This window comes from Molossus molossus, unplaced genomic scaffold (assembly GCF_014108415.1).
Source record: "Molossus molossus isolate mMolMol1 unplaced genomic scaffold, mMolMol1.p scaffold_m16_p_5, whole genome shotgun sequence".
NCBI classification, from domain to species: domain Eukaryota; kingdom Metazoa; phylum Chordata; class Mammalia; order Chiroptera; family Molossidae; genus Molossus; species Molossus molossus.
The window spans coordinates 32745464-32759825 of NW_023425388.1; the positions used below are offsets into that span (position 1 = coordinate 32745464).

The window sequence follows — 14362 nt, forward strand, 5'->3', positions numbered from 1 at the left end:
AATTACAAAATAAGTTTGGTGTTTTCGATTTTTAGTATATTATGTAGTAATTGGGAAAGCTAAGAGGAGATGACAGTGGAAACAAAAATAAACTTATTAATATTTAGGAAGTTCTAAAAAATGTTTCTGGGTTAGAAACAATGGAGATCTGAATTAAGAATAGAGAGGAGATAATAGGTTGGAGAGGGGTTGAGACTATCTTTGATATTTGGTTCATTTTATTTTGGATCACTGCAAAATATCCTGTTGTAATCATTGCCAAATGAATCTTCTTAGTCTTAAAATCAAATTTGTAGTATTTATTTTGTGAATCCTAGGGAAGATAGTGAATATCATACTTATATATAAAACTTTATCTAGATAATTTGTATGTTTTGCAATGCAGCATTAGTCACTACTTATGGACAATGAATATAGCCAAGATTATGCAGCTGATATCACTCACTACACAGCAGACCATTAAGTACTGGAACCAGAATTCAAATTCAAGTTTGTTTGACTCCCAGCTGTATTCTCATTGGATAGTCAAATGCATACGTCACATAAAACAGAGTTAACATGAATAAAATGGGAATGGAGTAGAGAACTTAGCCTGCTACATCTCTCCCCTCTATATTTAGAAAGGCTCTGCAGAAGTTTTAAGGCTTTTGACGGGGCAAAACTTCTAAACTATGAGTCTACTATTGTATACATTATAGCACCTATAGCATGCTCTCTCACTGTCAATAACATAAAGTAAGTAAATTTAATTTAAGTCAATAAAGCACCATATTTGAGTATATTACTTATTAATTAAAAGTTTTTAATTTAAGAATCCTCAATTTGATTTTTTTTTTTATCCTCACCCAAGGACATTTTTTCATTTATCTTCAGATTGAGTGGGAGAGAGGAAGAAAGAAAGAGAAACATTGATGTGAGTGAGACACATCGACTGGCTGCCACCCACACGACCCCAACCAGGGCCAGGGACAAACCGCAACTGAGGTATGTGCCCTTTGCAGAACCGAACCGGGTCTCTCTGGTCCACAGGCCGATGCTCTAACCTCTGAGCCAAACCGGCCAGGGCCAATTTGATTTTTCTTCAGTGCTGAAAATATATGATGACGTCCCATGAAATAAAGCATTGATTATTAACACATGTTAAGCTTCTCTCTCTACCTATTTAACTCCAAGTGCCAACAATGATGTCGTATACATTTTTATTTGTTGTTGGTACTCAGTAAATACTTATTAATTGCTTATTATAGTGATTCTAATGTTTTTTTCTGGCACAGAATTAATTTGGTCTATGGTTTTTAGAATCTTTCATGGACACTTATTTCTTGCAGGGACTTGTTTTATCATTTTGATAGTGGTCTGTCAAAGTACCCTCAAAAGCTATCCATTTTAGCCACCGTTTCCAAAACTATAGAGTTAAGATTCACTGCATGAATCTAAACTCAACTCTCACTTGATGCCACTTTATTTTGTGTGATATTAATCATTCATTTATACATTTATTTATTTGTCAGGTATATATTGATAAGTATCTACTCTATTGTGTGCCAAGAATAGTTCTAGACTTCAGTAATAGAAAGGAGACTAAGTACATACACATTCATGGCTCATGGAGTCCATACTCTAATAGAAGTAAAAAAATAACTAAACATGTAAATAACTTTCAAAGAGTGTTAATGGCTATAAAAGTAAAATAGGTACACTTTTAGTCAAACAAATTTGTATTTATCTAATCATTACAAGGAGAGAGAGAACAAACGTAGGAAACTATGGAATGTCTCAGTGACAGAATGTTTGGGAAGACTTGTAAGATATGGTCTTGTGTCATGTCATTTGGGGAAAGTTTCAAGGAAGTATGGCTTTGCTCTTGGAAAGAAGGGCAATTTTATGATTGATTATATTAAAACATTTTTTTTTTCTAGGAGCTGGAAGGAATGGGAAAGACTGAAGCTGCAATTGATAAAAAGGCAAGTTACTTATATTAGCCCAGAGAAATAAGTGGTTGGTATTTTTGTGATCTGGCTAGTGTTTTCATTGTTGACAAAATGATTATTAAAGTTGTCTTGTTCTTGTCTTACTCCATTGCAGTTAAGGAATGAAGTTGTCTGATGTCAGCATTCTGTGAAAATGCTATATTTAACAGAAAAACATCATGGCCTAACTTTTAGTGCCAAGACAATTCCAAGCTGACAGCAGTCAATGATTAATATATTTTCTCTCAATCACAAGTAGTAACTATGCTTGAACATATTTACTTGTGCCCCTCTATGAGAGCATCTCAAGGGTGGAACTCTGGGTCAAAGGGAATATACAAACTTAATTTCACTGAGTACTGCATGCTTTCTCTCCAAAAATGGCTATTCTCGTGTATAATCCTATTTGTAGTGACTGTGGATTCCTTGTGAGCATCTGGTTTTGTAATGTATAATGTTTGTCAATTGTCCTCAAAAGCTATGTTTCTTGGAGTAAACTTAATTTATTATTGTTGCTGTTGTTATCATTATTAGGTCATTATTATCATTACAAATTTACCTGGTTTTTGTATTTTGAGCTATAAATTGTCTTCAAAATGCTATTATCTAATTATTTTGTTAGAAAATAATCACATAAAATAACAGATATTAGTTGATTAAGTAAATTCAAAGCAACCCAAGTATTAAAAGCATACCAGTGAATACAATGTTAGACCATAATTTAGAGAGTTGTCCAATATGAATGAATGAGGTAAGATCATTTATTCAACTGACTAAACAGAATAGACAGCTATTTTTTACTATATATACAAAGCAAAATTAGAAAAATATATTCTTATTTCTGCAATGGACTGAATATTTGTGTTGCTCCCCAAATAATATATTGGTATTCTAATCCTCAAGGTGATAGTATTTGGATTGGAAATGGTACCTCTGTGAGGTAATTAGGTCATGAGTGTAAAGCCCTCATGAATTGAATTAGTGCCTTGTAAGAGACACCAGAGAACTTATGTCCTTTCTCTGTGCTCTCTGCCATATGAAGATACAATGAGAAGATGTCTATCTGCAAACCAAGAGGGCCCTCAACAGACAATAAATCTGCCAGCACCTTGACCTTAGACTTTCCAGCCTCCAGAGCTATGAGAAAGAAAGGTGTGTTGGTTAAGCCACTGTGTACGGTAATGTGGTAAAGCAACCCCCAAAAGACAACTTCCTTTTAGAAAACAAAAAGAATTGTATATTTTATATGCTTATAGACATCTTAGTTTTTGTTTTCCAATTAAATGTATTTACTAAGAAATAATTAAATCTGAGACAACTGTTGGTACATAATTTAAATCTACAAAACACTGAAGAAAATATTGTATAAAATTATACAAAAATTTTACTTAATTAAAAAATTACTTTTTAAAATTATATTTTAGTTATACACATATATTAGTAACTAGTTTACAGTTTTATCTGATATTTAGCAAGGGTAATAGAACTATTTATATCCTACTAATTATGTTTAAAAAATTGATTCTAGGCCACATTAACATAATAAAATTAGTGTTTATTTTATCATTTTCTGTATAATAACTTTAGATTGATTTTATAGAAAATCATGTTTTATACAATATAAAAAAAACAATGAAGTGGAAAGGTTATAATTATGGTGAAATGTAGATCCAGATGTTAATGTTCTTTAGGCAACTGGAATTGATGATGATCTTCATGACCAGTTGATTTCTATTGGTTCAGCTAGAATAACATTATTCACTGTCAGATTAACATTTAAAATCTAAAAAAAAAGAAAAATGGCAATTGTTTAATCAGAACCATTGCTTTAACAAAGACTATACACATAAACCAATAAATGTTCTCTAAGTAAACAAGGTACATTTTATTTTATATTTATTTCGATGAATGTTTTATTCCAGAGATTTCACAAGTATTTCAGAAATAATCTCACTCAATTCACCCATTATTCAGATGATGAAAATAAATCCCAGAGTTGTGGGATGGTTCTCAAAAGACACTGAACAACTAAGACTATTAACTAATTATATTGATTTCTATACTTTAATTTGTCTCTATGAGTACTACATATGGAGTTATTCGTACTTGAACTACATAAATATCTATGCTTCCCATCCTCAAATATTACCTAGTTATCTACACAAAAAAATTTAGATTAGAAATCTGTTTCTTTCACATCAAACTCAATGGACTTTAGCATGCTGAATTTATTGCCAATGATTTTTATTTTGTGTTTGTTACTCTTTATCATAGGAGAGAATCTTAAACCACATAGAGACTAATTTTGGAGGTGCCCCGTTAAGCAGCTGAGGACAAACAATCATCTGTATCATCTGTAACAGTTCTATATGATGATGTCAGTAGACCTTACTATTACTGATTTTTCTCCAATACTCTCTGTGCCTTAGCTCAGAAAATTCATATTCAATCATCAATTATGCAAGAGAAGATGAAGAGAATCAAGATTTCTTTAGTACTTACTGAATACCAGACACTCTCCTAAGGGCTCTACAAAATTTGTTCTTCACTAAAGCAACACATCTTAGAATTTATTTCCAGTATTTTATAGTAGAAGAGTTTAGAAAGGTTAGATAATTTTTTCAATATTCATTACTTATATTTGAAACTGACCCATCTTACACCAAAACCTAACCTAACCTAGTTCCTTTATTATTATTATTATTATTATTATTATTATCCTCACCCAAGGACATTTTTCCATTTTTTATTCAGATAGAGCAGGAGGGAGAGAGAGGAAGAGAGAGAGAGAGAAACATTGATGTGAAAGGGACACATCAAGTGGCCGTCACCCGTATGACCCAACCAGGGATGGGGACAAACCGCAACTGAAGTACATGCCCTTGGTGGGAACCGAACCCGGGTCTCTCTAGACCACAGGCCGACGTTCTAACCGCTGAGTCAAACCAGCCAGGGCCTAACCTAGTTAGTTCCTTTAATACCAAAGTAAAAAGCAATAAATACGTCACAGAGCTTTCAACACTTATACAAAAGGTAGTTAGGCACAACTATTGCTAGGAAAATGTTTTAAAAATTGTATTCATACAGCAATTAAATCATCATTTGCATATAATTCCCACACCCATGGAGAACAAAAACCAGGTAGAGTGAGAAATTAACCACTCTTTCCTCTTCTCATATATTTATAAAGCCTTGGAAATCAGTAGGTGCTCATAAAAATTTGTTTTGTTTGAATGTATTTGAAGAAACCGCTCCATTATTAGTCAAGTTAATATCTTCTTTTGGAATCACTGAGGTAATAAAACATTGTAAAAAAAATTTTTTTCTTAATGCTTAAAAGTATTTGTAAATACACTTGAAAATAGTGGAATAAAATTTTCATTATAAATGGTATGCTTTTATGCCAAATATTTGGTCAAAATAAGCTTGAAATGATATTTGGTATGTTAAAATATTTAACACTGTTCAGTTGACTGCATTTATTTTATTTTTATAGTAAAAATTTAGGTTTATTTTTCACCATTGTAGTAGTATATAAGCAGCAAATATATATATAAGGCAAACCATCTTTTTATGATCTGTTCAATATAAGGCAGTTCAACAAAACTGCTTTCTAATTGTGATTGATAACTATTGACTATTTATTTGTGGGGGATTAATTTTTCTTCTCAGGACTGTTTATTGGTCTGTCATATAAGACCACTGACTAAATCAATGATTCCCTTACACTGGAATTTTAAAAACTGGTAAAATTTTATGAAGAAGAAAAATGAGGATGAGGCTCCTGAATATCAACTTTTATTTTACTAAGGAAGGATATTAAATATACAAAACTGTAATTTCCCAAACTTTATAGAATTAAAAAAAAATAGAAGTACTTTAATTAAGACAGTTTCATGTTAAAGGGGAAATCTCATTTGACTACAAAACCACAGTAACAATGGGACATCTTCAACTGGATAAAATGGCCCTCAGGTGATGTTCAACTCTCAAATCCCATAATACCAATCAGGATTTAAGATTGTATCCAAATTGAAGTCAGTCAAACAACTGGCTATTGTGTAAATTAAATTCATGTGAAGTGACTGGTTAATTAATAGCTAGGTGTTTTCATTCAACTTTAAACTTCAACACATACTTGTACACACACGTTAGTGGTGAAGATGTAGCCTTAAACTTAGATAAAACAATTATAACAGCTACTTGGTTTCTAGGATATATGTTTTTGAAATCAACCTTTATGGGACATAGATTCACAGAATTTAGTACTGAAAAGAGCTTAAGAGATTGCCTACTTGCATATTCTTATTTAATTGCAAAGAAAATAGAGGTCAACATTTATTTATTCAAAGTAAAAAGCTAATTACTGTTAGCAATAGAACTTTAACAAAAAAATTCTGATTCCTTGTTCTATCTACGAATTATAGCTTCATATACCTGTATGTTAAATTATTCTTGAATGCTAATAGACAATTTTATTAATTTTGTAAAAGTTTTCAAATATATTTTATCTAAGACATATTAAAAGTTGAAATGCAGATACTTTTATTTTTGAAAAATATAAATTTTGAGGCACGTTACCACATATAGTTGACAATGATTTAGAGGTTTAGGGTAAATTTAATCTTGCTTTAATTATGTTAAGACAATTTTAAAATAAATTTCATTAAATTGATTTGTATGATGGGTTACCAAGGATGATAATATAAAAATAGATATGGAACTTCGATGAAAATAAATAAATAAAGGTGATGGGTGACTCATAATTATGTTTCTTTAGGGCTGAGAAATAAAACACATCTATGCAATTTTTTTTTATTATTCCACTTAAAGAGAATATTTTCTTATACCATTTACCTTCTTATCTGGTTCTACAGTAAATTTTAGTAGCTCTTTATTTTCTTTATATATGAGATTAACCTCTTTAACAGAAGTCGTTTCTATCCCCCATATATTGATGAATCCAAGCCTCATTTCATTTTTGTTTACATAACCACTTTTCAATATAGTGCTTGTCAAGATAGTCTGCAAAGACAAAGAAATAATTTAAATCCTATATTTGAAAAAACACACACACACAAAAACAATTTAAACTTTAAAAAGTATGTATATTAACCAAAATGTATTCCATAGTACAGCAAACTGTTTATTCATATATGTGAATAAGGTATGTTAAATACTAAACATAAAATATGTAAATACAAAATAAAATATGGCATAAAACTTTAAATATTATTTTTAAAAATTGCATAAAAATGATCTGAAATGAATAAATACCTTGTTTAAATTAAATTGTACCAAGAAATATAGGTCTTTTTCATAGGTGTCTGTAAAGAAAAATAAAAGTGTTATCTATATTTCCAAAGAAATTGTATATGTATACCACTTCTTTATACAATTGTCTCTTGATGGACACTTAGGATGCTTCCATATCTTGGTCATTGTATATAAAATGTCCTTTGTCTCATGATATAATCTTTGGTCTAAAGTCTAGAGCAAAAATGAAAAGATACATGACTTGGGGTGGTGAATACACAATGCAATATGCAGATATTATATTATAGAATTTTACACCTTAAATCCATATAATTTTATTAACCAATGTGACCCCAATAAATTCAATAAAAAATAAAGTATGTTTTGTCTGATGTAAGTATTGCTATCTCAGCTTCTTTTACATTTGCATGTGCATTTTCATAAAATATCTTTTTGCATCCTTTTACTTTTAATGTGTTTTTTTTTATTGTTGAAAGTTACAGATGTCCCCACTTCTTCCCAATGATCCCCTCACTCCCACTCCCACCCTCCCTCCTGCCTTCCCCAGCCTAGTGTCCATGTCAACTAGTTGTGCAATGTGTGTCTTTCAATCTGAAGTGGGTCTCTTGTAGGTAGCCACCCCATGTCTTTTGATGAGAGCATTGAACATATTTACATTTAAGGTAATTTTTGATAGGTGTGTAGTTATTGCCATTTCATTATTCATACTTTTTATCTTCTTTCTTTTTCTTAAAGAGAAAGAAGTCCATTTAACATTTCTTGTAGTACTATTTTGGTGTGGTGATGAACTCTAATTTTTCTTCATCTGGGCTGCTCTTTATCTATTTTTTAAAATATTATTATTATTTTAATGATATAGCCTTGCTGGGCAGAGTAATCTTGGATGTAGGTCCTTGCTTTTCATCACTTTTAATATTTTCTGCAAACCTCTCCTGGCCTGCTGTTTCTGTTGAGAAATATGCTGACAGTCTATGGGTGTTTCTTTTATGTTAATAACTGTGTTTCTCTTACTGCTTTTAAAATTAGATTTTCTCCTTATCTTTAACCTTAGCTATTTTAATTATGATGGCTCTTAGTATAGGCCTCTTTGGGTTCATCTTGTTTGTGACTTTCTGTGCTTATTGGACTTGTATGTGTATTTCATTTGCCTGATTAGAGAAGTTTTTAGTCATTATTTTTTTCAAATAGTTCTTGGATCTGTTTCCTTCTCTCTTTTCCTTCTGTTACCCTATGGTGTGAATGTTGTTATGCTTACTACTGTCCCAGGGATTCCTTAAACTATCCTCATTTTTTAAAAAGACTATACATTTTTCTGCTCTGTCTGTGTAATTTTCTGTTAACTTGTTCTCCAAACCATTGATGTAATCCTCTGCTTCATCTAACCTGTTGTTGATTCCTTCACCGTATTCTTCATTTCTGACTGGTTCTTTTTATGTTTTATATCTCTATTTCTATGTTCCCTGTCTCTGTTGAATTTCTCATTGAGTTCACGGAGCATCTTTATAACCAGTGTTTTGAACTCTGTATCTGGTAGATTGTTTACCTCCATTTTGTTTAGTTTTTTTTCCTGAAGTTTTCTCCTGTTTCAACATCTGAAACATGCTTGTTTCCTCGTTTGGCAGTCTACTTATGTAGCAAGTATCCTGTAGGGCCCAGGGCTTCAGACTTCCCGGTCACCTGAGCCAGGTGCTCTAGGGGTGTCTCTCGTGTGTGTTGTGCATGCCCTACTGTTGTAGTTGACCTTGATTGTTGTTGGCATGTCAGTGAGTAAAATTGACCCTAAGGCTACCTGACCATGAGGACTGGTAGTGGCTATAGTGGATAAAGTGTTGTGCAGGGGCTGACCCCATGAAGTACAATTCACTTTAGGTAGGCTCTGGTGCCTGCTTAGTCCATACTTTGGACATGTCATTTGTGAAGCTAGTTATGGTGCTCTGGTATGGTCTGAAGCTGGCCACCAGGTGTGTTGTTTCAGGGGCTCTCTGGTGCAGGCCCAGATCAGCTGCTGCCTATTCCCATCCTGGAGCCACCTGGTAGAAGCTACAAGTAATCTGCATTTGGTAGCTGCATTGGACTTACAGGTGGATGGGAGAGGCCGGAAGATCATGGTTTATTTAATGAGTTTTGAGGCAAAAATTTTTAGTCTTAAACTTTAAATATAGTATTATGGCTTCAATTTTTAAGGACAACTTTTAAAGTATGAGATAGAAAATTAAAGTAACAGCTATTGAGAAGTTATGAGCAGTTTTGTCATTGTTTTCAATGAATAAGAGAAGGATACCCTTATGATGTTATTCAAAAGTACATACATATCTATTTCATTCAGATTAGTACAAATTAACATTTTACTGAGCTATAGTCAAAATTTACTTAATGCACATACACAAGTTTCAAAATAAGTTTATTTTGATTTATCTTTTGTTTTCTTTGAAAGAAAGAATATGTCAGCAAATAATAATATTCCATAAAAACTGAATATACTTAAAAGAGTAAATCATTAAAAGGCTGTCTAGCAACTAGATTGGAAGCTTGCTGGGACAGACAACTTCTCTGAAGAGTCCGACAAATAAATCCAGAGATTCTAGGCATTTGTTGTCTATTGCTATTTACTCAAGAAATTACAGGGGCTCCATTTGCTCCACCTCCTCCATTTCCTCTTTCTCTTCCTCTTTCTCCTACTCTATTTTCCTCCTCTTGCTCCTTCTCCATTTCCTCCTCCTGCTCCTGCTCCATTTCCTCTTCCTCTTGTTCCTTCTCCATTTCTACTTCCTCTTATTCCTTCTCCATTTCCTCCTCCTCCTTTTCTATTTCCTCCTCCTCCTTTTCTATTTCCTCCTCCTCTTCCTTCTCTACTTCCTCCTCCTCTTCCTTCTCTACTTCCTCCTCCTCTTCCTTCTCTACTTCCTCCTCCTCTTGCTCTTTCTCCATTTCCTACTCCTGCTCCTTCTCCATTTCCACCTCCTCTTGCTTCTTCTCCATTTCCTCCTCCTCTTGCTCCTTCTCCATTTTCTCCTCCTGCTCGTGCTCCATTTTCATGTCCTCTTGTTCCTTCTCCATTTCTACTTCCTCTTGCTCCTTCTTCATTTTCTCCTCCTACTCCTCCATTTCCTCCTCCTGATACTTCTCTATTTCCTACTACTCTTGCTCCCTCTCCATTTCCTCCTCCTCTTCCTTCTCCATTTCCTCTTCCTCCTCCTCCACTTTCTCCTCCTCCTCCTTCTCCATTTCCTCCTCCTGCTCCTACTCCTCTTGCTCCTTCTCTATTTCCTCTGCCTCTTGCTCCTTCTCCATTTCCCCCTCCTCCTCCTCTACTTTCTCTTCCTCCTCCTTTTCCATTTCCTCCACCCACTCCTTCTTCATTTCCTCCTCCTGCTCCTTCTCCATTTCCTCCTCCTCTTGCTCCTTCTCTATTTCTTCCTCTGGCTCCTTCTCTATTTCCTCCTCTATTTCCTCCTCCTCCTTCTCCATTTCCTCCACATGCTCCTTCTTCATTTCTTACTCCTATTGCTCCTTCTCCATTTCCTCCTCCTCTTGCTCCTTCTCTATTTCTTCCTCTGGCTCCTTCTCTATTTCCTCCTCTATTTCCTCCTCCTCCTTCTCCATTTCCTCCACATGCTCCTTCTTCATTTCTTACTCCTATTGCTCCTTCTCCATTTCCTCCTCCTCTTGCTCCTTCTCTATTTCTTCCTCTGGCTCCTTCTCTATTTCCTCCTCTATTTCCTCCTCCTCCTTCTCCATTTCCTCCACATGCTCCTTCTTCATTTCTTACTCCTATTGCTCCTTCTCCATTTCCTCCTCCTCTTGCTCCTTCTCTATTTCTTCCTCTGGCTCCTTCTCTATTTCCTCCTCTATTTCCTCCTCCTCCTTCTCCATTTCCTCCACATGCTCCTTCTTCATTTCTTACTCCTATTGCTCCTTCTCCATTTCCTTCTCCTCTTGCTCCTACTCCATTTCCTCCTTCTTCTTCTCTATTTCCTCCTCCTCTTCCTTCTCTACTTCCTCCTCCTCTTACTACTTCTCCATTTCCTCCTTCAGCTCCTTCTCCATTTCCTCGTGCTCTAGCTCCTTCTCCATTTTCTCCTCCTGTTCCTTCTCCATTTCCTACTCCTGCTCCCTCTCCATTTCCTCCTTCTGCTCCTTCTCCATTTCCCCCTCCTGCTCCTTCTCCATTTTCTACTCCTCTTGCTCCTTCTCCATTTTCCCCTCCTCCTTCTCCACTGTCTCCTCCTCCTCCTTCTCCATTTCCTCCTCCTGCTCCTTCTCCATTTCCTACACCTCTTGCTTCTTCTCCATTTCCCCCTCCTGCTCCTTCTCTATTTCCTCCTCCTCCTTTTCCATTTCCTTCACCTGCTCCTTCTCCATTTCTTACTCCTATTGCTCCTTCTCCATTACCTCCTTCTCTTGCTCCTCCATTTCCACCTCCTCTTGCTTCTTCTCCATTTCCTCCTCCTCTTGCTCCTACTCCATTTCCTCCTCCTGCTCCATTTCCACTTCCTCTTGCTCCTTCTCCATTTCCTTCTCCTGCTCCTCCATTTCCCCCTCGTGGTCCTGCTCTACTTCCACTTCCTCTTGCTCCTTCTCCATTTCCTCCTCCTGCTCTTGCTCCATTTCCACTTCCTCTTGCTCCTTCTCCCTTTCCTCGTCCTCTTGCTCCTTCTCCATTTCCTCCTCCTGCTCTTGCTCCATTTCCACTTCCTCTTGCTCCTTCTCCCTTTCCTCGTCCTCTTGCTCTTTCTCTTTCTCCATTTCCTCCTCCTCCTCCTTCTCCATTTCCTCCACCTACTCCTTCTCCATTTGCTCCTCCTGATCCTTCTGTTTTTCCTTCTCTTGCCCCTTCTCTATTTCCTCCTCCTCCTTCTCCATTTCCTCCTCCTGCTGCTTCTCCATTTCTTACTCCTATTGCTCTTTCTCTATTTCCTCCTCCTCTTGCTTCTTCTCCATTTCCTCCTACTACTCCTTCTCCATTTTCTCCTCCTGCTCCTCCATTTCCTCCTTTTCCTCCTCCTCCTTCTCCACTTTCTCCTCCTCCTCCTTCTTCTCTATTTCTTCCTCCTGCTCCTTCTCCATTTCCTCCTGCTGCTCCTTCTTTATTTCCTTCTCCTCCTTCTCCACTTTCTCCTCCTGCTCCTTCTCTATTTCCTCCTCCTCTTGCTTCTCTATTTTCTCCTCTTCTTCCTTCTCTATTTCCTTCACCTCTTGCTCCTTCTCCATTTTCTCCTCCTCCTCCTCCTCCTCCTTCTCCTCCTCCTCTTCCTCCTCTATTTCCTCCTCCTGCTCCTTCTCCATTTCCTCCTCCTCCTCCTCCATTTCCTCCTCCTGCTGCTTCTCCATTTCTTACTCCTATTGCTCTTTCTCTATTTCCTCCTCCTCTTGCTTCTTCTCCATTTCCTCCTACTACTCCTGCTCCATTTTCTCCTCCTGCTCCTTCTCCATTTCCTCCTTTTCCTCCTCCTCCTTCTCCACTTTCTCCTCCTCCTCCTTCTTCTCTATTTCTTCCTCCTGCTCCTTCTCCATTTCCTCCTGCTGCTCCTTCTCCATTTTCTTCTCCTCCTTCTCCACTTTCTCCTCCTGCTCCTTCTCCATTTCCTCCTCCTCCTCCTCCATTTCCTGCTCCTCTTCCTTCTCTATTTCCTCCTCCTCTTGCTCCTTTTCTATTTCCTCCTTCTGCTCTTTCTCCCTTTCCTCCTCCTGCTCCTTCTCCTTTTCCTCCTCCTCCCCCACCTTCTCCATTTCCTCCTCCTCCTTCTCTACTTTTTCCTTTTCCTTCTCTACTTTCTCCTCCTCCCCCTCCACTATTTCCTCCTCTTGCTCCTTCTTCATTTTCTCCTGCTGCTCCTTCTTCATTTCCTTCTCCTCCTTCTCCACTTTCTCCTGCTTTTTCTCTGTTTCCTCCTTCTCCTTCTCTATTTCCTCCTCTTCTTTCTTCTCTATATCCTCCTCCTGCTGCTCCTTCTCCATTTTCTCCTCCTCCTTCTCCATTTCCCTCTCCTCCTTTTCCACTTTCTCGTCTTCCTCCTCTATTTCCTACTCCTGCTCTTTCTCTATTTTCTCCTCTTGCTCCTTCTGCATTTCCTCCTCCTCCTCCTTCTTCTCCATTTTCTCCTTCTCCTTCTCCATTACCTCCTCCTCCTTCTCTATTTCCTTCTCCTCTTTCTTCTCTATATCCTCCTCCTCTTACTCCTTCTCTATTTCCTCCTCTTTCTCCATTTCCTCCTCCTCCTTTTCCACTTTCTCCTCCTGCTCCTTCTCCATTCCCACCTCCTGCTCCTTCTCCATTCCCACCTCCTGCTCCTTCTCCATTTCCTCCTTCTCCTTCTCTATTTCCTCCTCCTCTTCCTTCTCCATATCCTCCTCCTCTTGCTCCTTCTTTATTTCCTCCTCCTGCTCCTTCTCCATTTCCTCCTCTTCTTGCCCCTTCTCTATATTCTCCTCCTCTTGCTCCTTCTCCATTTCCTCCTCCTGCTCCTTCTCCATTTCCTCCTCCTCCTCAAGAAAATTTAAAAAAAAAGAAATTACAAGCATTTAAAAAATCTTCATATTTAATTATATCAAGTATAGTGAGACTTTTTTAACCAAAAAAAAAAAAAAAGTACATATAATTGGCCAAAACCATTTGGTTTGCCTGCATGAAGAAGTCATAGAGAAATATCTAAATTATGCTTAGTTACTTTCTAGTGATTAAAAGAAAATGCAATGAAACTTCAATAGAATCAAGGTCAATAGAACCTCAGTTAATATATCAGTGAAGGTCAGGGATCTACAAGCACAGGATTTTAAGTAATTGATTCTTCAATTCCTAAATTGCAAAATGTTAGGAAGAGATTTTTTTTTTTTTTTAATTTTAAGAATCTTGCTTACTACCATATAATTCTTATATCAACTTTCTAATATATTTTATTTACTCATAGATTCCTGTTTCTTATGGTTGCAGATTTTTTTACTATGATTTACCTGAAATAATGAAAAATATATGTTTTTGCTATTAATGAAAAATCTCTCATCTATGCATAATTTATTTAAATTGCAGAGAGCAGCCCATGAGAACCTCAGCTCTACTTAGTTGTTAGTTTATTAAGGTTTTTATCAAGAAAATGTTCAGAACACTAATCTAGTAG

The 14362-nt window shown here is 36.2% G+C and overlaps 1 protein-coding gene across 1 annotated transcript in view; it reads right to left on the reverse strand.

Moving 5' to 3' along the window:
* Window positions 1–3684: 3684 nt before the first annotated feature.
* SI (sucrase-isomaltase) overlaps window positions 3685–14362 on the reverse strand; it is a 93350-nt gene continuing 82672 nt past the window's right edge. The window contains exons 45-47 of the mRNA XM_036243112.1: window positions 7248–7297; window positions 6828–6995; window positions 3685–3753 (exon numbers count right to left, since the gene is read on the reverse strand). Of these exons, the coding sequence (XP_036099005.1) occupies window positions 3685–3753; window positions 6828–6995; window positions 7248–7297 (287 nt within the window). The remainder of the gene's footprint in view (window positions 3754–6827; window positions 6996–7247; window positions 7298–14362) is intronic.